This window comes from Mobula birostris, chromosome 11 (genome assembly GCF_030028105.1).
Source record: "Mobula birostris isolate sMobBir1 chromosome 11, sMobBir1.hap1, whole genome shotgun sequence".
NCBI lineage: Eukaryota > Metazoa > Chordata > Chondrichthyes > Myliobatiformes > Myliobatidae > Mobula > Mobula birostris.
This window is the reverse complement of record NC_092380.1, coordinates 58,870,365-58,894,342: the sequence shown is the minus strand read 5'-3', so window position 1 is coordinate 58,894,342 and position 23,978 is coordinate 58,870,365. Positions and strand designations below refer to the sequence as shown.

Below are 23,978 nucleotides of genomic sequence, written 5' to 3'. Positions count from 1 at the left end.
GCCACTTGGTCTGGGTTCTGCTGTAATGGTTCCAAAAGTGTGGTGATGTAATTCCTTACAGCCCTGGCAAAAAAAAAATTATTTTAGAATCAGAAGTCTGATTGCTGATGGGAAGTGTCCAGTCAACTTTTCCACGTGATACAAAGCAACCTAGGAATGGTCACTATTGTACTCTACTCCAAGGGGAGAAAAAGATTGTCCATTGTAAAATGCTGTGAAGCGGATATGCAGTTGAATTTCTAGGCAAATGCCTTGATGGCTGAGAGAAGACTTTGTGGGTCTGGAGTGTGCAGTAATGAATCAGTGCTTTTGATCAGCTGAATCGCTGTTTCTCATCAGTTGTTCAAACCTATTTAAAGAGATGACAAACTGATTATTTTAGGTAATGTTTATCTTTTTCCAATTTTTTCAAAGGCCACATGTGCTTTGTGACTGCAGAGGCTTATGTGAGAAAAAGGAGAATGGATGTTCTTCCTTGCAGTTTGTTTCTGTTCTATAAACTGCAGCATTGCTGAGAGATGTGATATATTTCCAGTATTAATCAAGTCATTTTTCAATATGATAGTTTGTTTTAGAAGCAGAAACCCCTTACTGGTCAACAACTGCAGATACTGGAAAGGGAGAGATTATGGTTGGAAGTCTAAAGTGATTATTGACATTGGAGCCACTCTCGCATGTGTGCAACAACTTTCATGATCTGGTGCTGGAATCATAGAATTCTTGAACCAAAGGAGGAGGCCATTTGCTTCACTATTCACATTTGATTTATGTCCAGCAATCTATTCAGTCCCATTACCTCTGCTCTTCCCCCATAGCCCTGTAATTTCTCCCTGAGGTGCCCGTCCTATTCCCTGTCAAATACCCTGATTCATTCTCTTTCCACTACCAGTGATGTCCTGATCATTTGAAGCCACATACTGTGTAGAAAAGCTTTTCTGTACCTTTTGGCTTTTGCTTTCAATCATCATGTCTTGGTCCTCAAATATCCACTTATCGCTAAAGCTGCTTTCTCTTTACCCTTTCTAAACCCATCATGATGGTGAACACCTCTACTAAATCACCCCTCAATCTGGTTTCCAAGGAGAACAACTCCAACTTTGACAATTTGGCCTTGATTCTGAATTCCTTCATTCTGGAGTCATTCTAGTAAAAGTCCACATTCTTGCTGAAGGATCTTTGTATTCTTAAAGTGTGATGAGCAGAATTGGATGCATTGGTAGCCTAACAATGTCGTATCTGGGCTTTACTTTTGTACTCTACACCTCTCTTTTTGAATCGTAGGATTCCATATGTCCTGTTAAAGTTCCATGCACACATGTCAATGTCTTTCTCTACACACCCTTTAGAACACTCCAGGTACCTGATTCTGGCCACAACCACTCTGAATACCCGAACAAACAGGACAACACCATCAGAATTTCTAAACTATCAGATGCTGGATTTTTAAATTTTTGGAATTTTTATTACTGTAATTGATTGCAAGGTTAAAAGTGAGGTTCCAGTGTATGAAAAATAATTAATAGATCTGAGTAACCTGCTGTACCTTTACGATTAAGCAAGTAACTGAGCCAGCTTGCTTCCAACCAAACACAGGAGGAATGTCATGGGAGCTATAATGATCTGGAGTGTTTGAAAGTATAACTGTATTTTTTTGCAAACTACTGTATGATTTTATGCATTAACCTTAGACCAGTTATTATTTAGAATAGTTTCAAAGTTTTGAGTTGCTCAGAGATGTCTGCAGATGCAAGCTGTAGAGCTCAGTTGTTGAACAGGTATTTCTGCTGCAGGTTTTGCAGTGTCGATGCCAGCCCGATCCATTAGAGGGTGCTGTATTATTCTTCATCCTTTCCGAGACAATTGACAACCCCCAAGTTTTATTCAGCCATGGGTGTTATTTCAATTGGTACATTTAATGTCAGAGAAATGTATACAATATACATCCTGAAATTCTTTTTCTTTGCAAACATCCATGAAAACAGAGGAGTGCCCCAAAGAATGAATGACAGTTAAATGTTAGAACCCCAAAGTTCCCCCAGCTCCCCCCATGCTCAAGTAGCAGCAAATCAACAACCCCCCACCCCCACCAGCAAAAAAAAGCATCAGCACCCTCCACCAAGCACTCAAGCGTGCAGCAAAGCATCAATAAAGACACAGACTTGCAGTACCCCGAAGACTACTCGTTTACCCAGTAATTTGTCATACCACAGGCGTGCACGCACTCTCTCTCTCCCTCTCTCTCTCTCTCCCTCTCTCTCTCTCCCTCTCTCTCTCTCTCCCTCTCTCTCTCTCTCCCTCTCTCTCTCTCCCTCTCTCTCTCCCTCTCTCTCTCCCTCTCTCTCTCCCTCTCTCTCTCCCTCTCTCTCTCCCTCTCTCTCTCTCTCTCTCTCTCTCTCCCCCTCTCCCTCTCTCCCTCTCTCTCCCCCTCTCTCTCTCCCCTCTCTCTCTCCCCCTCTCTCTCTCCCCCTCTCTCTCCCCCTCTCTCTCTCCCCCTCTCCCCTCTCCCCCTCTCCCCCTCTCCCCCTCTCCCCCTCTCCCCCTCTCCCCCTCTCCCCCTCTCCCCCTCTCCCCCTCTCCCCCTCTCCCCCTCTCCCCTCTCCCCTCTCCCCTCTCCCCTCTCCCCTCTCCCCTCTCCCCTCTCCCCTCTCCCCTCTCCCCTCTCCCCTCTCCCCTCTCCCCTCTCCCCTCTCCCCTCTCCCCTCTCCCCTCTCCCCTCTCCCCTCTCCCCTCTCCCCTCTCCCCTCTCCCTTCTCCCTCTCTCTCTCTCTCTCTCTCTCCCTAATAAGAGAAAAAGGGGTGTCCCCATTTCACAGTGAGAGGGGAGACATAACAAACAACTTGCTGATTTACAATGTTAAAAATGTTGTGTTGCTTTTTCCGAGCTCTACTCCCAGAGTGTTGGCACCAAGAAGGCTCAGGTCTCTGGACACACAGCCCACAGCAGCTAACACGCTGCTCCTGATGTTCCACATTCTCCCGCGACGCTTCAGTCAGGGCACCGGCCTAGAATCAGCCTGTCCCCAGAGTCACGAAATTCCAGAATCCTGAGGGCCAGCTAGTCTTCCAGGGCAAGTCTTTGGGATATCAAAAAGTGGCCGGTCATGAGGCCCTGAGAGCAGGTCCCATTCCTGCAAAGAACCAAAGTCAGAGTGTAACTCCAGGCCAGGAGCTTCAAAAGACCTTTGAAAAGGAAAAAAAAAGAGTTATCCAAGATAAAAATAGAGCTGTTTCCAAAGATGCAAGCAAAGGGGTAGCTGTTGGCGCCATCTTGACTTTGCTCTGTTTCCAGTCCTGAGATCTGGAAGTATGTTTGCAAATGTACTGATTCTGATCATAGTTCTCTACTATGTGCTTGTTTCTTAATCTCTCGTATTGTCTGTTAGTCATTCTGTGTTCACTTTGTCTAGATGGTATTATTCTTCTCGCAGCTACCATCGGGAAGGAGGCACAGAAGTCGGAAGTCCCACACTACCAGGTTGAAGGGTAGCTTCTTCCGTTCAACCACTTGATTCTTTAACCACTGACACAACCCTAATCAGTAAAGTTCAACAATACCATGACCACTTTGATCTAAAATGGGCTTTTGGTTTGCATCTCAGTGAAAAAATTACCTGTGTGTGTTCTTTCCTATTAAAATTACATATAATTTATGTTTTTCTTGTGAATGCTGCTTATATGATGCTATGTGTCTGTGACGCTCCTGCAAGTAAGATTTTTTTTTAATTTGCATCTGTGCACATATGTACTTGTGCATTTGACAGTAAACTTGATTTTCATTTTAAACGGACAGGTGTAAATTCTAACCATTGAGAGACGGCTAACACTTAAAGATATTTTTTGGCTGTTTCTGCTTGTTCATCAGCTTTCTGGTGACTGTTACCAGAATGTAGCATACTTGACAATATTTCCAAATTAGAGTATTGCATCCGTACCATCGCTGACACTTCATGAAATTGTCCTCCTTATAAACTGCAGATCAGTTGCAGGAGTTCAAAAGGGATCTTATTCTCGTCATTCAGTCTTGTGCATCAACTAATGTTGCATGGAGAATAATTGTGTTTGCAGGCACATTGAGGGAATGAGGGAATGCTGGTGATGTGACAGCGACAAATATCATGCATCTCATTTCTAGGGATCGATGTGGAGGTGGCCAGGAAGGAGGAGGAGCAACAGATGATCCAGGATGCCAGGCAGTGGCTAAATCGAGGGAAGGTGGAAGATAATCGGCACCCAAAAACTGGTGCAAGTGCCCTTCATGTTGCTGCAGCCAAAGGCTACTTGGAGGTCACAAAGTGAGTAGACAGTCATCAGGGGAAAGAGTCAAAATCTTATGGTTTTAGCAAAAAGAAAGTTATTGTGGGTTAGTTATCACTCTTCAAACTTTTTAAGGGCAAATTTGTGATAAGGAATGCAGAAAATGTGATTACTGTTACTCTGATTGTGTTTTGTCTACAAGGAGGTTGCTGCTTCCTGCTGTAGGAACAAGATTTACTTGTTGTAAGAGTGAGAACAATGTGAAGATGGAGATATCAGGCGGGATTTGGGATAGAACCAGGGAGGTTTTTCACTTCAAAACGCCAAGAGGTGTACAAGATAAAATAATAGTCTGATGAAAGGACAAGCTAAATATACCTGAAGGCATACTTTTGATGTCATTATCACTTAATATTCTTGTCCGTTCATCAGCGTGTTGCTATTTACGGACATTTGATAGGCACAAATTAGTTGGCACATTTCTTACATTTCAACAGTTATTGTATTTAAAGTATTTTACTAATTGTAAACTGCTTTGAGTATTTGCAAGCAAGAAACCAGTGCAAGTCTTTCTCCAACTTCTGCTGATGATGCATAGCAACTCACAGATTGCCAGTTTTGAGCAGCTGGATCTAATGCATGCCATTTAGCACAGTGGTGTGCCATGCAGGGTAATGGGGTGTATCTTAAATGTGAAGATGCAACTTCATTTCCAGAAAAAATGTCTCGTTCCTCTTACCAGTATGGTTGTGGATAGGTGCCTATGAAATAAGTTGACTGATGAAGATAAAGCTTCAGTTTTTTTCCACAGACACTTCTGATACTGAAGTTGAATCTCCACCTGACTATCTCAGAGAACATTCTATGTTCCTACCTCTGTTAATGTATCTTTTCAAATAGTCACATAAAGTTGCATTTTAGATGTAAAGTTTCCTAAAATGTTTCAAAATATCACAATTCCTGCCAGAGGAAGAGGCAGAGCACTATGATCTTTCTTTTCCTTGTCTAAGTCTGCTAGTGGATTATTAATTGAAAGAAAACTGTGGTCTCTGTGATGTCAGTACTTGTGCTATCCTATCTGCAAGAAGTCTTTGTGTTGCAGGTTGTTAATCCAGGCTGGCTTTGACGTAAACAGTCGAGACAATGATGGTTGGACTCCATTACACGCAGCTTCACACTGGGGCAAAGAAGAAGTCTGCAGGTTGTTGGCGGAGAACTTGTGCAACATGCAGGCTGTCAATAAAGTGGTGAGTCCTACCAGCATTAAGAGATTCAACACAAATACTGCTAATTTCTCCATGACTGGAGTCCCAGTGTTGAAGTAATCGCTTTTCAATGCTAAATGCATCGAGTGTACCAGGATATGGTGTCAAGACTTACTCCACAATGCTCTTGGGTTATTCTAGAGTATGCTAAGGCACCAGCTAAACTGCTGTGGTACCCTGGTTTCCTGGAAAAGTGAGTAAAAAGAAAGTCACAAGTCTGGTTCCTAGTCCTGACCATCATTTATTGAGTCTTGAATAGGAATTGTTTGTGTCTATACAGACCTTTGCTCTGTAGCATTGGGTACTTCATCCTGCAAGGGGCCTATCTTACTGACAATATCAGGATTAATGTCAATCCATTTCTATCTCTGGGCTACTAAAATCCTTTATGCTGCCATTGTAAAATTAAGACCACGTGTGATATATAGATTGTATACCACTATTTCATTAAAAATGCACAGATTTCTAGTTTGTATTATCAGGTTGCAAGGGAGAGATATCATAGTTCTGTATCCTCCTTTGCTTAGTTTAAAATATTTTGTGCTGTAAGGTTCCAGAGATACAGCAACTGAGAAAAGAGGGTAAAGGAGCATCTGCGACCATTAATTAATCTCATTGCCTACTGAGGTATGATGGAGATAGTAACAAAGGGAAAATAGAGAAGGACATTGAACTAGAGTCAAATAAGGCATAGGAAGAGAAATACTGGGGGAAAGGCAGGAAAGGAATGTAAAAAGTATAAAAATGTTTAATAAAGGTTGTTTAAAATGTCTAAGAAGAGCTTTTAATATGCTCAAACAAAACTTGAACAATGCTAATTTGTGACTATAGCAATAACTGATATTGCATTAACAATTATAATGTGTATAAAAGATAACCAACCTAATACAGTAGTTTTAATGGCGAAATGATTTGCAAATCCAGCAAATACCTAAAAGTGCTGGGCCTGTGTAATTGACTCAGAAACTTTGAAACTGTGCATCTCACAGCTCATCTCTTACCCTCTGAATTTGATTTGCTCATTAATAGTGCAGTGTTGGTACAAGATTTGCAGGTTAAGTGTTGTACTTTATCCATACAACAGTAGAGTGCTGCATTTTATCACACTGCTTTATTACGCGATATTTTGATGCATAAGCACACCAACATTTTTCATAAACAATTTAAAAAAGATTGGTGAAATCCCAATCCACTTGTAGAGTTGAAAGTGATAATAGTGGTAGTAGGTGTTGAGAGATTTTTTTGAGAGAATTTGTAGGCGGGCAGTGATTAGTAAACATGAGCAGATTAGAATAGGCAGCTAATAATCAGTCAGCTCACTTCTTTAAAAGGGACCAAGATATTTCCTTGCTGGAAATGGCAACTGCTACACCAATAGTCATAAAATGGTTTGATCTTTTTGCGGGAGGAGTTAGAAAAGAAACACTTCTGTGTTTTTAGTGCTTTTTCACTAGTTACGTGCATCAGTAAGATGGATCTGAATAACAATAACAATTGTTTGCTGCTATTGAATGAATGACAAAAAATATCAAAATCCATGGAGTTGCTTGCTTCCTAGTAGGAGCTGTCTGTTTTTTTTAAATCAGGTTTTGGGAGATTTGCAAAATGTACCCTGCTCATTAAAGTCATAAATCACTGAGTATTGATGGGGGTGGCAGAGAGGAAAAGAAAACCAACTTAATAAAATGGATCCATCATATACTGGTGTATTGAAATAATATTGGATGGAATGGTGCTGAAAGACTCAATGCTTTTTACTGATGCTTTGTATTTGTGCTGCAGTGTGTTGTACCTCATTGTCAGATACCACACTGTACTATCTGATTGCCTTTTGCAGTCTTTTGTTATACTGTACACTATACTGTAGCCATTATGCTTTCCGCCTATACAGGCTCAACAAAATAGTCAATTATTGCTTTACTTTTTAGAAATGGCACTGTGATGAGATGTGGCTGCTTTAACTCATTGTACTTGGGATATTTGTACCTTTGTACTCTCAATTTGTTAGCACTCTCATTCCACGTTGCTGTGCATTGCTGAATTTGCATAGTACTGCTCTGTATTGTTGTCACTCCATTGTAGAAAATTGTGTGCAGTCTAATACATAAAATTGATCTACTTTTCTGCATTGTTTTTGTGGCTCCATATTAGCTATATAACCTCCTATTGTTGTTTTTCTCTGTAAAGCTGCTACACGGTATCACTCTGTTTCTCTGTATTCTTTTCAATGCTATTGAAGGTAATTTCATTCAGATAGAGAGCAATGCATTCACTAAGGAACATACATTGAGAGTATGTTCAAGATTATTCAAATTACTAAGGATTTCACTGTGTTATTTTACACGAGGCAATGTTATTTCATGCTGCCTACATTGATTATTGTTGCTCTATATTCCACTGTCTTTGTCCTATTTTCTACAGCCTAACTTATCACAGTAGATTTTGGTTAATTGGGCCATTCGTTAATCGGGGCAGCTGCTTATTCAGAACAACTCTAAAAGAACAAAAACAAATTGGAAAATAGCCGGGTTTCCCTTAGTTTATTGGGGACACCGTGCCACTTAATTGGAACAGAAGACGTTCAAATACATGCACTTGTGTGTCCGTTAAACATTATAGCCTGCTTAGAGTGAACAGTTCTGTCAGTTGAGTGTATTTGTTTTCTGTTATCCATTTGAGCAGGCAGATGTCGATTCAAAAAGCAGTGATTTTTGAAAATTTTGTTTTTTTTTAAATTTTGCCTTTAATTTTTTTTGAGACTCTTGCCAAGATGTCATGAAAAGATTTGACACTAGCTGAAAAAATTATCTTACTGGACCAAATTTAAAGCCATCTGCCTAACATCACTCATCGGCAGCTGGCAAAGATAATTGTAGTGCCGAAATGTACAATTGCTTGCTTGATGCGTCAGCAAGATAAACTGCGGGAAGAATGGGAATCACATGAGGGAGAACAGGGAACATCACAACAACAGAAGTTTGAAGGTAAGGATCCAGATGTTGAAGAAGCATTCAGTCAGGGATTTTCCATTTTAACTGGATGAGGTGTGCATGTCCGTGGACAAATGTTATAAAAACAAGTCAGAGGAGCTCGATAAGAAGCTGGGTCATGAAGATTTTAAAGCAACAAATGGCTGGTTGTCTTGTTGGAAATGTTGGCCCCACATTAAATTCAAGAAAGCACATGACAAGAAAGACAAGGCTGATGCTGTAAGTACAGAAACCTAGAAACTACAAAACTCCTTGATTTGCTTCAAAAATTTTGTCTACATTGCTGATGAAACAGGCCTTTTTTATCATGTCATGCTGAATGGTTCCCTTTCCTACAAACAGACAACACAATCAGGTTCAAAGAAAGCATTGGACTGCATAACTATGTTGTCTTGTGTTAGCAACTGTTAAAAAGAAATTGTTGGTTATTGGGAAAAGCGTTAACCATCGATGCTTTAAGAGGCTAACAATGGGTAGTTTACCAATCGAGTACAATGCGAATAAGAATGTATAGATGATTTCTGAATTTTTTGAGAAATAGCTGATGAGTTGGGATACGGAGCTGTAGCAGATATTGAGCAGAATTCTTATGCTTTTTGACATCTGTGCAGCACACCCTGATGTAGGATATTTGAGAGACATCCAGCTGGAATTTCTGCCTGCCAATACAACATCCTTGGTGCAGCCAGTGGATATGGGAATCATAAAAAAATTAAAGACTTTCTCTCACGGAAAGTTGGTGAACCATATTCTTGGAGCAATTGAAGAAAATCTACTGACATCATCTTTATCAGCCAGGGAAGTGAGCGCAAGGGTTAACTTTTTACAGACAGTACAGTTTGCTAATGATGAGAAGTAAGCAGCAAGACAATTCAGAACGGTTTTGCTCACTGCAGTTTCAGGCATTCAGGCTTAGAGATGCCCGAAACGGCCAGGAGTGAAAATGAAGTTATTTCACTACTTCAACAAGTTAGGAACTATAAAGAATTTGAAGATATTGACAATCATCTTAAATGTTACAATGAAAATGAAGATATGGGGGACACAATCATCAAGAGCATTATAAGGTGGGTAATATGAAGACAAGGAAAGTGATGAGAATGACACAACTGAACCAGAGGGAGTGATCGCACAGGATGCCAGGAAATTTATTGTTGGGTTACATCACCTCTTCATGCCAGGATGCAATAACGGCAGTCCATTATCTGCACCAGCTGTCTGCATTGAGTTTGTTCATTCACAGTCAATCAAAAGAGCACACCAGCGAACACTTCATGAATTCCTCCATCGATAACTATTACACTGTTTTATAGTATAGTGGTATTAGTGGTGTTCTAATTTGTTCTGTATTTCATTTAAATACATAGTTTCTTACAGTTAAATGGTAGTTTTTCTTTTTATACCTTTTTAATTATTTCCATGAAACTTAAGATAATTGGGCCTAAATGTGCAGCTCTCAATGTGTCCCAGTTAACCAGAATCCACTGTATTCTATGTGTATCATATTCATACTTTACACAGTATTACTCTCTTTTGAATTGGATAATGCTACATTAGCAAATTCAAATTAAAGTTTACAAAAATAATCCTCAATGCATGTGCTTTTGCACTAATTTATCATGCAGATTAATGTTTCATGATGAGCTTGGATAGTCAGTTTCTACTTCACATGGTTTAAGATGCTGCAAAATGTCAGATGCCCCACTGGTTAGAGTTGCTCGACTATCCTGTATTTTGTGGAAATGCGGTGTTTCTTTTGGGTGAATTTGTTGTAGGGAATTGGTAATTCTGCACTGGTGGTGTCAGAATCCATTCTATCTCACGTCAGTCATAAGAAACATTGGATACATAGACCATCCGCTACGTGGGATGCTGTCTTCATCATGGGCTGATTTATAATATATGTTAATACAATTTTGCTTTGATGCAGTTTAAAGTAATAATAAGCAATATTTACACAACTATCTGTTGTACAAGCTGTAACAGTACCACAAGGTTGTGTGCTTAACCTCTGCTCTACTCGCTTTATACTTATGACTGTGAGTCTATAAGTACAGCTCTAATGCCATATTATATTTGATTGACGACACCACTGTTGAAGGCCAAATCAAAGGCAATGACGAATCAACTTAGAGGAGGAAGATTGAAGATCTGGCTGAGTGGTGCCACCATAACGGCAACCTCTCACTCAGTGTCATCAAGACCGAGCAACTGATTATTGACTTCAGGAGGAGGAAACCGGAGGTTTATGAGCCAGTCCTCAGTGGGGGATCTGAGGTGGAGCGGGTCAGCAACTTTAAATTCCTTGATGTTATCATTTCAGATAATCTGTCCTGGGCCCAGCATGTAAGTGCACAGCAGTGCCTCTACTTCCTTAGAAATTTATGAAGAACCTGCTTGATATCTAAAACCTTGAAAGCTTCTGTAGATTTGTGGTGGAGAGTATATTAACTGGTTGCATCAGGGCCTGGTATGGAAACACTAATGCCCTTGAATGGAAAATACTACAACAAGTAGCGGGTACCCCCCCCCCCCCCATTATCTCACTGCTGCCATCAAGAAGAAGGTATAGGGGCCTTAGGACTTGCACCACCAGGTTCAGGAACAGTTAACCTCAATCATCAGGCTCTCGAACTAGAGGGTATAACTTCACTCACCCCATCACTGAACTGTTCCCACTGAAATGGACTTACTTTCAAGGACTCTACATCTCATGTTTTTGATACTTATTGCTTATTTGTTTTTTTTTCTTCATTTGTATTTGCACAGTCTGTTGTCTTTTGCATATTGGTTGAACACCCAAGTTGGTTCTTATTTTATGATGCGTGATTGAGTAATCCTACAGGAAAACGAATCTCAGCACTGTATATGGTGACATATATGTACTTTGATAATAACTTTAGTTGGAACTTTGGATTAGTGATGTTGTGGTTAAGGGAAAAATGTAGTCAAAGCAGAAGCCTTGAATGCAGATGTTTTACTTTAGCAGAGCTTCGTGATTCATGAGACGATAAGATTATTTTCTCTAAGTTGGTAGAAGTTTTGTTACAGAAAAGGTGTTTTTCAATTGTTCTCTATTGGCATATTGCAACTTTGGTGTAGTGTTTCTGGAATGAGTGTTAAGTGGGGAGAATTGATTGCTTGCCGTCAAGAATATTGATCATTGATTGACCAGGTTTTTCTTGAATCGTAGGGTCAAACTGCATTCGATGTTGCAGATGAAAACCTCTTGGATCTGCTGGAGGAACTACAGAAGAAGCAGACAATTGTAAGTAGGCACGGAGACACGCAAGCAGCAGATTTTGAACACTCAAATACAGCACACACAAACCATCACTTGGCCATACTGAAAGAAGCTGAATAAAGCCAATTACTAATCCCTTGTGAATGCTAGTTTGGTTTGTCAGGGAGATGAACTGTGTAATGAGGGACTTGCCTGGTGCTTTTCCCGAACGATCGCTAAGTCATATATGATTGATAACAAAAATCAGTATCACAAGTGCTTTCAAAGGGACCTTGTTCTAAGACGCCTTGCTCACTTTCTCAGACTTGAGGAAGTGTAAGTACCCCTTATACCCCTTACCCAGTGGAAAGCAGCCAGTGCGTGAGTGGGCCAGTGAAAGAGTGGAGCTTTGAGGCTTTGACTCGAGAGATTCTGGCAGTTTTGGCAGTTGGTCTGTGCAATCAAGTCAATCAAGATTTGAATAGATCAGCAGAAAGCTGTTGATAAGACAATCAAGATTTGAATAGATCAGCAGAAAGCTGTTGATAAGACAATCAAGATTTGAATAGCTCAGACTCAGCAGAAAGCAGCTGATTGGGCAGTCGAGGTCAGGTGACCAAACATTTTGAAAAGCTCAAACAGATAAATAGAGGGATAGCTCAAGTGAAGCAACCAGAGTGTGAGTGGGCCAGTGAAGGAGTGGAGCTTTGAGGCTTTGACTCGAGAGGCTTCGACGAGAACAAGCTAGCTCGCAGTTAGTTTTTACAATGTCTCCTGAGACGGTGATGTGCCTCTCATGTGAGATGTGGCAGTCTTGGGGGAACTCTGCTGTCCCGCAGAGTCACATCTACCAGAAGTGCATATGGCTGGGCGATCTGGAAGACCGTGTAAGGAAGCTGGAGCAGCAGCTGGATGACCTTTGACTCATCAGGGAGAATGAGGCAGTCATAGATGAGAGCTACAGGGAGGTAGTCACACCTAGGCTGTCGGAAGCAGGTTGTTGGGTGAGAGTCAGAGGGGGGAAAGCGAAGGTGAGCAGACAGGTAGTGCAGAGCACCCCTGCAGCCATTCCCCTGAATAATACGTTTATCATCCTGGACGACTGACCAGGTGTGAGCCACGGTGGCAGGGCCTCCGGCACTGAGTCTGACCCGGTGGTGCAGAAGGGTGGGACGGAGAAGAGGAGAGCTGTCGTCATTGGAGACTCTATAGTCAGGGGAGCAGACAGGAGATTTTGTGGACGTGAGAAGGACACCCGCATGGTTTGTTGCCTCCCGGGTGCCAGGGTCGGGGATGTCTCTGACCGGGTGCACGACATCCTGGTACGAGAGGGAAAGCAACCAGAAGTCGTGATACACGTTGGCACCAACGACGTAGGCAGGAAGAGGGATGAGGTCCTGAAGTGTGAATTTCGGGAGCTAGGCAGAAGGCTGAAGAACAGGACCTCGAGGGTGGCGTTCTAAGGATTGCTGCCAGTGCTACGTGACAGTGATGGTAAGAATTGGAGGAGATGGCAGTTGAATGCGTGGCTGAAGAGTTGGTGGAGGGGGCAGGGTTTTAGATTTTTAGGTCATTGGGATCTCTTCTGGGGAAGGTGGGACCTGTACAGATTGGATGGATTGCGCCTGAACTCGGGGAGGGAGCAATATCCTTGCAGGTAGGTTTGCTAGCATGGTTCGGGAGGGTTTAAACTAATTTGCAAGGGGGATGGGACCCAGAGCGATAGAGCAGTGAAAGAAGTACATGGAATAAAGCCAGATCTAACATACAGAGAGGCTTTGAGGAAAGAGAAGCAGAATAAACGGTGTAAAGACAGTAAGGTAGAAGGGCTGAAATGTGTGTACCTCAATGCAAGAAGCATCAGGAACAAAGGTGATGAACTGAGAGCTTGGATACATACATGGAATTATGATGTAGTGGTCATTACAGAGACTTGGCTGGCACCAGGGCAGGAATGGATTCTCAATATTCCTGGATTTCAGTGCTTTAAAAGGGATAGAGAGGGCGGAAAAAGGGGAGGAGGGGTGGCATTACTGGTCAGGGATACTATTACAACTACAGAAAGGGTGGGTAATATAGCAGGATCCTCTTTTGAGTCAATATGGGTGGAAGTCAGGAACAGGAAGGGAGCAGTTACTCTACTGGTAATATTCTATAGGCCCCCTGGTAGCAGCAGAGATACAGAGGAGCAGATTGGGAAGCAGATTTTGGAAAGGTGCAAAAATCACAGGGTTGTTATCATGGGTGACTTTAACTTCCCTAATATTGATTGGCACCTGATTAGTTCCAAGGGTTTAGATGAAGCAGAGTACGCTAAGAGTGTCCAGGACGGATTCCTGTCACAGTATGTGGACAGGCAAACCAGAGGGAATGCCATACTAGATCTAGTACTAGGTAATGAACCGGGTCAGGTCACAGATCTCTCAGTGGGTGAGCATCTGGGGGACAGTGTCCACTGCTCCCTGGCCTTTAGCATTATCATGGAAAAGGATAGAATCAGAGAGGACAGGAAAATTTTTAATTGGGGAAAGGCAAATTATGAGGCTAGAACTTGCGGGTGTGAATTAGGATGATGTTTTTGCAGGGAAATGTACTATGGACATGTGGTCGATGTTTAGAGATCTCTTGCAGGATGTTAGGGATAAATTTGTTCCAGTGAGGAAGATAAAGAATAGTAGGGTGAAGGAACCGTGGGTGACAAGTGAGGTAGAAAATCTAGTCAGGTGGAAGAAAACAGCATACATGAGGTTTAGGAAGCAAGGATCAGATGGGTCTATTGAGGAATATAGGGAAGCAAGACAGGAGCTTAAGAAGGGGCTGAGAAGAGCAAGAAGGGGGCATGAGAAGGCCTTGGTGAGTAGGGTAAAGGAAAACCCCAAGGCATTCTTCAATTATGTGAAGAAAAAAAGGATGACAGGAGTGAAGGTGGGACCGATTAGAGATAATGGTGGGAAGATGTGCCTGGAGGCTGTGGAAGTGAGCGAGGTCCTCAATGAATACTTCTCTTCGGTATTCACCAATGAGAGGGAACTTGATGATGGTGAGGACAATATGAGTGAGGCTGATGTGCTGGAGCATGTTGATATTAAGGGAGAGGAGGTGTTGAAGTTGTTAAAATACATTAGGACAGATAAGTCCCCGGGGCCTGACGGAATATTCCCCAGGCTGCTCCACGAGGTGAGAGAAGAGATTGCTGAGCCTCTGGCTAGGATCTTTATGTCCTCGTTGTCCACAGGAATGGTACCGGAGGATTGGAGGGAGGCGAATGTTGTCCCCTTGTTCAAAAAAGGTAGTAGGGATAGTCGGGGTAATTATAGACCAGTGAGCCTTACGTCTGTGGTGGGAAAGCTGTTGGAAAAGATTCTTAGAGATAGGATCTATAGGCATTTAGAGAATCATGGTCTGATCAAGGACAGTCAGCATGGCTTTGTGAAGGGCAGATCGTGTCTAACAAGCCTGATAGAGTTCTTTGAGGAGGTGATCTATATGGATTTTAGTAGGGCATTTGACAAGGTTCCACATGGTAGGCTTATTCAGAAAGTTAGAAGGCATGGGATCCAGGGAAGTTTGGCCAGGTGGATTCAGAATCGGCTCGCCTGCAGAAGGCAGAGGGTGGTGGTGGAGGGAGTACATTCAGATTGGAAGATTGTGACTAGTGGTGTCCCACAAGGATCTGTCTGGGACCTCTACTTTTCGTGATTTTTATTAACGACCTGGATGTGGGGGTAGAAGGGTGGGTTGGCAAGGTTGCAGATGACACAAAGGTTGGTGGTGTTATAGATAGTGTAGAGGATTGTCGAAGATTGCAGAGAGACATTGATAGGATGCAGAAGTGGGCTGAGAAGTGGCAGATGGATTTCAACCCGGAGAAGTGTGAGGTGGTACACTTTGGAAGGACAAACTCCAAGGCAGAGTACAAAGTAAATGGCAGGATACTTGGTAGTGTGGAGGAGCAGAGGGATCTCGGGGTACATGTCCACAGATCCCTGAAAGTTGCCTCACAGATAGATAGGCTAGATAAGAAAGCTTATGGGGTGTTAGCTTTCATAAGTCGAGGGATAGAGTTTAAGAGTCGCAATGTAATGATGCAGCTCTATAAAACTATGGTTAGGCCACACTTGGAGTACTGTGTCCAGTTCTGGTCGCCTCACTATAGGAAGGATGTGGAAGCATTGGAAAGGGTACAGAGGAGATTTACCAGGATGCTGCCCGGTTTAGAGAGTATGCATTATGATCAGAGATTAAGGGAGCTAGGGCTTTACTCTTTGGAGAGAAGGAGGATGAGAGGAGACATGATAGAGGTGTACAAGATAATAAAAGGAATAGATAGAGTGGATAGCCAGCGCCTCTTCCCCAGGGCTCTACTGCTTAATACAAGAGGACATGGCTTTAAGGTAAGGGGTGGGAAGTTCAAGGGGGATATTAGAAGAAGGTTTTTTACTCAGAGAGTGGTTGGTGTGTGGAATGCACTGCCTGAGTCAGTGGTGGAGGCAGATACACTAGTGAAGTTTAAGAGACTACTAGACAGGAATATGGAGGAATTTAAGGTGGGGGCTTATATGGGAGGCAGTGTTTGAGGGTCGGCACAACATTGTGGGCCGAAGGGCCTATACTGTGCTGTACTATTCTATGTTTATCTTAAAATCTGACTTCAAATTACTACAATTAGCTAGTGGTTAACTTTTAAGCAGAAGTTTTCTTAAGTTTCTTGCTAGAGCTGAAACTTTTTAAAGGATAGTACACTTCATACTGATCCAACTTCAAACACTGTTTCCTGTCAAAGGGCGGGTGGTCTAACATACTAGTAAGCTTACTCTCGATATCGGCTAACACTGTAGGTACAGTCAAGGGATGTCTTCCATTCCATTGATATGATGAGTTGTTATTAGCCAGCTTGAACCTTCCCATGCTGTAGTACAATGAACTGTATGTGATGGATGAGACAGAGGCCTCTTTTGTCTTGTTATTGAATTGTACACTCTTCTCCCTGTGGTTTGTCTTTATGCAGCTGACCATTTATAGTTGTATAATATTTTTTCCCTTCCTCTTTTTGCTGAAAGCAGTTGAGGATTGAGAAAGAGAAGCAAACCAAGATGGAGGCCTCACTTATTGAACTGTCAAATGCCTCACAGCAACCAGCATCAAGGAGCAGAAGGTTAGTTCGGGTGATTATCCTGTGGCATGTACAGTCACTGTTTGATGAGTGGTGATGCCAACTGCAGTTCCCACCCTAACACCACTGAATTAGTTCTTAACTGTGGGCACCACTTCACTCTTGAGAAATTGACTAATGCTGAAACAAACACAAAGGAGTTGCTTTATCCCCTTCTTTTCCCACTAAAAGTAAAAACATTAATGCAATTGAAAATCATTTTTACAAACATTTTTAAAAATCTTTATTTGCTTTGATTAAACGTCTTTGTGGAATAACAACGTTAAAATGTGGGTATTGTCTCATCGATGTTACTGTGATGGCATCACTAATCTTTGATGCTCACTTTAAAAGGAATGTCTACAAATGAAATTGAATTTAAGTAGATTTTTAATGACATGGAAGGATCAAACATACAGATAAAGAGTATTGGATTTCATTTTGTAGCAGAGCTGGCGTTGATGACCATAATATTGAAAGCTCAACACAAAATGTTTTTCTTCACTTGCTTTTAAATCAGATTCTGACTTTTAACTACAAACTACAATTTTGATGGAGGTTTGTTAGTTGTTGTGTTCAAATACTTTAGGATATTTTTGTCAGTAACTAGTCAGTGTAGAGTATTACACATCATTCTGAGTTTTGACTGGTTTAGCTTCTGGTTTGACTCAGAAGAAAATAGAGGGAAGAAATGATAGGTTGTGTTGGTACCTGTGGTGTTTCTTCCTGTGGCAAGGAAGGTGAAAGTATCCCACATAGTTGATACACCTCATTAACCACCTTTAACACTCATTTCCTCCACTGGTACCCCATCTCTGTTTTAGTGTGTGCCAGCTACAACATATTAGCATATGAATTAAGAAGAGGAGAAGGCCACTTAGTCTGTCAAGCCCTTTCCATCATTCAGTAAGACCATGGCCGGTCTGATTGTAACCTCGGCTCTGCATTCCTACTCCTCCAAAGTATCTTTTGGTTCCGTTGTTCTCAAAAATTTGCCTTCGGCCTTAAAGTATCAATAACTCTCCTTGCTGCAGTTCTGAAGAGAAGTTCCAAAAGCAGATGACCTTTTGAGAGAAGCACTTCCATATTTTCATCTTTACCTTAAATGTGCAACCTTCTATTTTTAAACAATAACCACAAGTTCTTTCTTCTCCTGCGTGGAAACATCCTCTTCAAATCCTCCCTCTTGAGACCCTTCAGGATCTTGCATGTTTTAATAAAACTGCTTCTCACCCTTTAAAATATAGGTGTAAAGTGTGTCCAAATTTGCCTCACTTGACAACCCACCTGACAACCCACCTATTCCGGATATTAGCTTAGTAAACCAGCTCTGAACTGCTTCCAGTACATTTACTTACTTAAATAAGGAAACTAAAACTGCACACAGTTCTCTAGATTTGGTCTCCTCATATAACTGAAGCATAAACCCACTTTGTTTGTTTATGACTACATTTACCATTTTCTTGCAGTTTCAGCCTTTTGTGAATCATTTGCAAGGGAACCCAGATCCCGCTGCATCTCAGATGAGTACAAGATGTGTTCATCTTGTGTGTGAGTGTCTTGTTGTCTGGAGTTCATAACAGCCCTATTATAATCACACTTGTCCCATACCTAAAAAAAAATAATCAAGGGGGGGAAACATTCTTTTTCATTGTGCTGGTGAAAATTAAGGGATGATGAAATGTTCCAAATCCCTTTCCGTTCACGACAATGCGAACAGTTTTCTAAAGTGTGCTAATAACCTCCAGTGGCAGGTCCAGGTACTGCATCAGCTCTTCCATCCAAGTGCTGTGCAAATAAGGGCAAAAGAACTCCAAGTGGCAGCAAGATCTTCCTAAAGCAAACCATATACAATCAACTATATCAGTGACAGCTTGGCATCTTCCCAAATAATTGTGTATTCAAGCTCCTCTCTGGGACTTGAGTGCATAATCTTGGTTGACACTTCAGTACCTTATTGAAGAACTTCAGAAATCTTCTCCCTCGGTGTGATCTAAAGCAGAGATCCTTTATGTCCATCCTACAGATGCTTATGGCAAACAATGGCCATACAATTTTAAAATAATTCATCATATGTGAAGTCTGTGTATTTTGGAAAGTTAAAATGTTCTGTAAGTACATACATTTTAATGCTTGTTGGAGATGAGGCCCCAATGTTTTAAGCTTTCAACCTATTAGTCCCTCCTGCCCTGTCAAAAATCAACTGTTCTCCCCATTCCATTAAAAGTTATTCCTCACCTCATCTTGCTAGTCCTGGAATCATATCATTCTGTGTTATCCATACATTGAATGCTTTTAACTATTGGAATATTCACACAGCTCCTTTACCGATTTTCTTCACCCCTTTCCTCAATGGCTGAGTACCAGGGAGAAATCTTCAATATCTGTTTATTGAACCTACATTCAATTTGCTGGAGCCAGTTGTATATTTCATTGCTTCATCATGAAATTGGTCATCACTTCTTGCCTGACTTTGTAATCCTCCTTAATTGTTTGCTTTGTCCTGAGCTCTCAGTGATGACCTGATTACCTCCGCTTTTCTATTATTTAATATATTAAATACATTTCACCTAATTAATCTGGGAAATAAACAAATTCAAGAGAACCCTTGTATAACATAGCCCCATGGGATATTTCTCGAGGCAAATCAAGTTTATTGGCATACGTGCATACCACCAAACGGGGCGACGCTATATATTTTCCCTTTTCCCTATTTTGACCCACTTTCTAATCCGTTTAATTCATCTGTCAGCACTCCTTTGTTCCTCTTCACATTTGTGGATGTAGAATCGTCAGACGTTCCATGAAAACTTTGTAGAGTGCTATCATATTTCCGTCACAGTACGTTATTGCTCCTAAATCCTTGCTGCTCTTGGAATTCTTTTTCTGCGTGCCCTGAAATTCTGATATTGTTAATGCACTCATCCACGTGATGTTGAATCACTTTCCTGCTCACTGCAGAGCCCATCTCGTTGCTGTGGCTCATTTCTCACCATTGTTTACATCTCATACCTTATTCCTATTTATTCTTTGCATCTTTACAAACATGTTCAAATATTGATGGATACGATTGGTTAACAATTCCATTATGATCTAATCATGTGTTGACCTGGATGGTAGATGTTGAATTGGATGGGTGTTTTTCATCTTACAGTTATTCTGTTAAAGTGTTTATAAAAAATGAATGAGAAACAATTCAAATATATTTTTGAAAGGGAATGGAGGGGAATGCTGTAAAGCAATGAGTGTTGCAATAACCCTGTATTGATGGGGTATACACTGTGTTAAGGCGTAGCCTCATATGTAGACTGAGAGTTGGCTTCACTGTATTGGCTTCTTTATTGGACAAAGACTGATACCTCACCAAGTAAATGCTGGGTGAAGTTTTGCCTCTGGGCCTTGCCAGGGGTTCAGTGATTGTTTTATGCATTTGAGATGCAGCAGGGTACAAAAGAACACCTCCAGCATTTGCTTCTGAGTAGCCTTCTCCATCTAAGACAGAAATTTCTTGCTGTACTGGATAATCACAGAGAAATGTTACTAATAAATATGTTAATCGGCAATAAAGCAGGTTAATGAAGCTGGAAGTACAGAACTTGATAATATCAATGCCGGGAGAGAGCTCACACAGTTATAGAGCCAGCAGAAAATAACAGGGTTTGATGGAGAGCATCAAAGAGCCCACAGGAATTCATAGTTGTAGACTCTGTTATTAGCTAAAGTGTACCACGTAAATGTGGTGACCCGGGTTCAGAATGTAGATCTTTCAAAGTAGATGGGAACATGCTTTTTTATGTGAGCCAGGGACATTTTGCACATTGGAAAAGATTTGGGATGTGTTTTGCACAGCAAAAATTATCAGTAATGGCAGATTTGAGAGTGGATTATTAATTAATGCATAAAGGTTACAGGGTACTCCAGGAAAGTAAGATAGAGAGTTGACCAAAACTGAAATCCTCTGTGCTACGTGTGTTAGTGTTTGTTTTCAGCATTCTATTTGTGTGGTGCTGGAGAGCGGCTCTTTTGTACCCTGTTGGAGTTTTGTGTCTAACCCTCAGTGATGGAACCTGCTTATGAGCCTTGGGCCTGCACGCATCACACTAACAGCCAATTAGTGCTAATCCGTTATCCCACCAGGACTTCTATTTCCCGTATGAGCAGCAAAGATAAAATCTCAATACATGACAAGGAGCGTAAGACACTGGAGTCGGCAATGCTGGAGCATGTTAATGATGATGATGAGGATAGGAAGAAGTTGAATGGCTCAAGTTCTGAGGAGGAGATGCCTCATGAAGTGGAATCGGATGCTGGTAAGACAACGACCTCTGCTTCTATCACAAGGGAAGGCTTGTATATTTTTCTACATGGAGGAAGCCTTTAGACTGCAATGAAATAATACCAGTCGGGATAAAATGGGTTCTCTACTTGAACAATATATGTAAGTGAAGAAGGATTCTTTGGAAATTTTATGGAAAGATCAGAGAAAGTGAGTAAGGAGGTAGAATATTTGGTCACCAGTGTTGCTCCACCATTCAATAGCATTATGTTTGAATCTCTATTAATTTGTTCCCCTTGATATCCTAAAGCTGAACTCCTCTGGCTGAGACTGTAATACCTGTTTCTAGACACCAAGCAGGAGTAGAAGTCTTTCATCTTTGTGAGAAATGTTTGAATAAACTTGTCTTTCATTTCTCTAAACTGTGCAGAATGTAGGAATTCTTATTCTGTTATCCCAGAAAACAACCATGTGAACTTTCATGATGTCACCATTCTAGTCTATCCAATAACGGTGTCAATTCCTGTCAGTTCACTGATACAGTACTGCAATCAGAACCAGGTCTTACTGAGGACTATGTCTTATGAGTTTAATGTTAATAGTTCTGCAGGATAGAAAACCTGAAATTAGATTACTAGACAATGGACTTCCAAGGGATACAATAGATTTTCCTTGCTCCTGGTATTCTTCTGTGATGCCAGGCAGTGACCGTGTTAAAAGAAAATCATGCATTTCCATAGTGCCTTTCCCAGCATCCCTAATTTCTTTGCTATAATGGAAATGCTTGGCTTTAATTACAGTGTTGGAATGGCAAACACAGCAGCTATTTTGTACCCAACTTTCTGCAGCAAACCACAGTCCAGTGATGGGCAAATCATCTGTTCTTGTAGTGTCAATAGTTAGGCACCAGGGTTAATTGCCTGCTTATTAACAGACAGGACTGTGGGATCACTGAACCCAGATGACAGGGTTTCAAATTAGCATCTCGTTTGTTTTCCCAACAGTGCAGTTCTCCTGCAAAATTTCACTGGAGTCTCATCCAGTGTTTTACAGCCAAGGTTCTGGAGTGAGACAAACCTATAATCTACCAGCTCTGAAGCAAGAGTAGAGTGGTGCCGAATTTGCTTTTGGGGGCTGGCAGCCTCTAAACTGGGATAAGAGACACACAGCTCAAGATAATGTGCCATTGACCTGAACAGAGGTTGGGCTTGAGGATTAGGTCTAGTTGAAGACCAGTATCAGCAGTTTCCTGACTTGCAATACCCTGTTGCAGTCTCTGGAATGGGATTTCTATAGACTGGTTGAGTGCTTTTCAAAGTCATGATTTCAGATCCAGCAGGTAGGTCATGAGATGTCTAAAAAGGAGTTGCCAAAAACTGATTGGGCTGGGGTCAGGAATGCAGTGCCTATGGGGTGCAGGTAAGGCATAGGTAATAAACGAGAAAGAGACCCTGGCCTGGGCCCATGGCATGAGGTCGGGAGAGAAACCTGGGAAGCGCAGAGTCTGCAGACTAGAGAACTGCATGTCCTGTCTCCACGTTACTCAATAACATTTTCCTCAGATGCTCCCTTTTGGATTATAACCAAAATGGCTTGATTCCATCTGCATGAGATTTATAGCATCCTGGTTATTATTATTGGGCCGTGTTGATTAGTGGTTTGGCTGCAGAAAGGTTTAAAGACAAATGGTGCAGTCGACCTTGGGTAAAGTATAGCAGGCCATGAGTACCTGCAGGACTGGCCAGTATTGGCAGTCACAGATATGGTCTGGAACATATTTGGCTGGTTCATGACCCCCAGTGATCAGATGGTTGGCATGGCCTATATGATGTGTCTTTCAGTAAAAGCCACCTGGAGCTTGGAAGTGTTTTATGTATTATGTGTAGGCATTGTGTTGTCTCTTCCATGTTGAATTTGTCAGGAGTCCTAAGATTCTGAAGGGCTCCTCTTCTATTTCATTTGGGATTTGTAATAGCAAATTTAGATTTGACAAAATCTGTTCATTTCTATTTGATGACTGCCGATTGTGTCTCTTTGCTTTGACAGAAAAGGCCAGAGTCCGACTTAACATGAATAACCTCACCAAACGGAACTTGACCACTGACTCCCTCTCATCTACCACTACAAGTAACAAGAGGGTAGGTAACAAGCAAGAAAGGGAACCGATTGACGCTTGTGTTTGGAACCTGCAGGACCATCTCCTGATTTAGTGTTTTTAAACTTTCAGTGTGGAGCCGAGATCTGGTGTGATAGAACTGGCTTGACTCTTGCATTGAAGATCTGGCGTTTTCTTTTCAATCCAGATCAAGCAAAAAAAAAATCAGAATTACAGGAAAGGCTGCTTGTTTCCTGTGAAGAATGTGGCTTGCTTTCTATGGAGGAATGTAGGCAAAATGTGCTGTTCTGTGATTGGTCGAGCGAGGATGAGGTTGGATCCTGTAGTCTTGGTCTGCTGAGTGCTGTTGCATGTCACTGTTAGAAATACTGCATTGTTTGCTGTGATGCTGCACTTTGCTGTGGGTTGACTCTTTTGCTTTCTGTTGTGTAGCTGCTGCACGGAAGACTATATTGTTTACTTTAGCAATGGACGCTATAATTTTATGTTTAGTCATGTGTGTTTTGAACGGCAATTCCTTTTGCTGCTAATGCTGCAGGTTTGGTGTTGCAAAGGTTGATGCTATGCTTCCTACTGCAGCCAATGCTGCATTGTTTTGTGTTGCAGAGTGTAGAACTTTGGTACTGTGATACCATGTTTCTTTTTGCAGGTCACAGGCTGCATCGCATTCTGCAATATTAGTATTGTTCAAGCGGAGACGCA

General features: G+C 41.6%; 1 protein-coding gene across 6 annotated transcripts in view; it reads left to right on the top strand.

Moving 5' to 3' along the window:
- The window catches only part of LOC140205102 (protein phosphatase 1 regulatory subunit 12A-like), a 197,905-nt gene that overhangs the window by 73,597 nt on the left and 100,330 nt on the right, over positions 1-23,978 (top strand). For 3 of the 6 annotated variants that reach the window (XM_072272285.1, XM_072272282.1, XM_072272286.1), the window contains exons 4-9: positions 4,133-4,292; positions 5,357-5,501; positions 11,703-11,777; positions 16,793-16,887; positions 21,022-21,194; positions 23,207-23,298. In XM_072272285.1, the coding sequence (XP_072128386.1) occupies positions 4,133-4,292; positions 5,357-5,501; positions 11,703-11,777; positions 16,793-16,887; positions 21,022-21,194; positions 23,207-23,298 (740 nt within the window). The remainder of the gene's footprint in view (positions 1-4,132; positions 4,293-5,356; positions 5,502-11,702; positions 11,778-16,792; positions 16,888-21,021; positions 21,195-23,206; positions 23,299-23,978) is intronic. The other 3 variants (XM_072272287.1, XM_072272283.1, XM_072272284.1) reach the window with 2 other exon arrangements.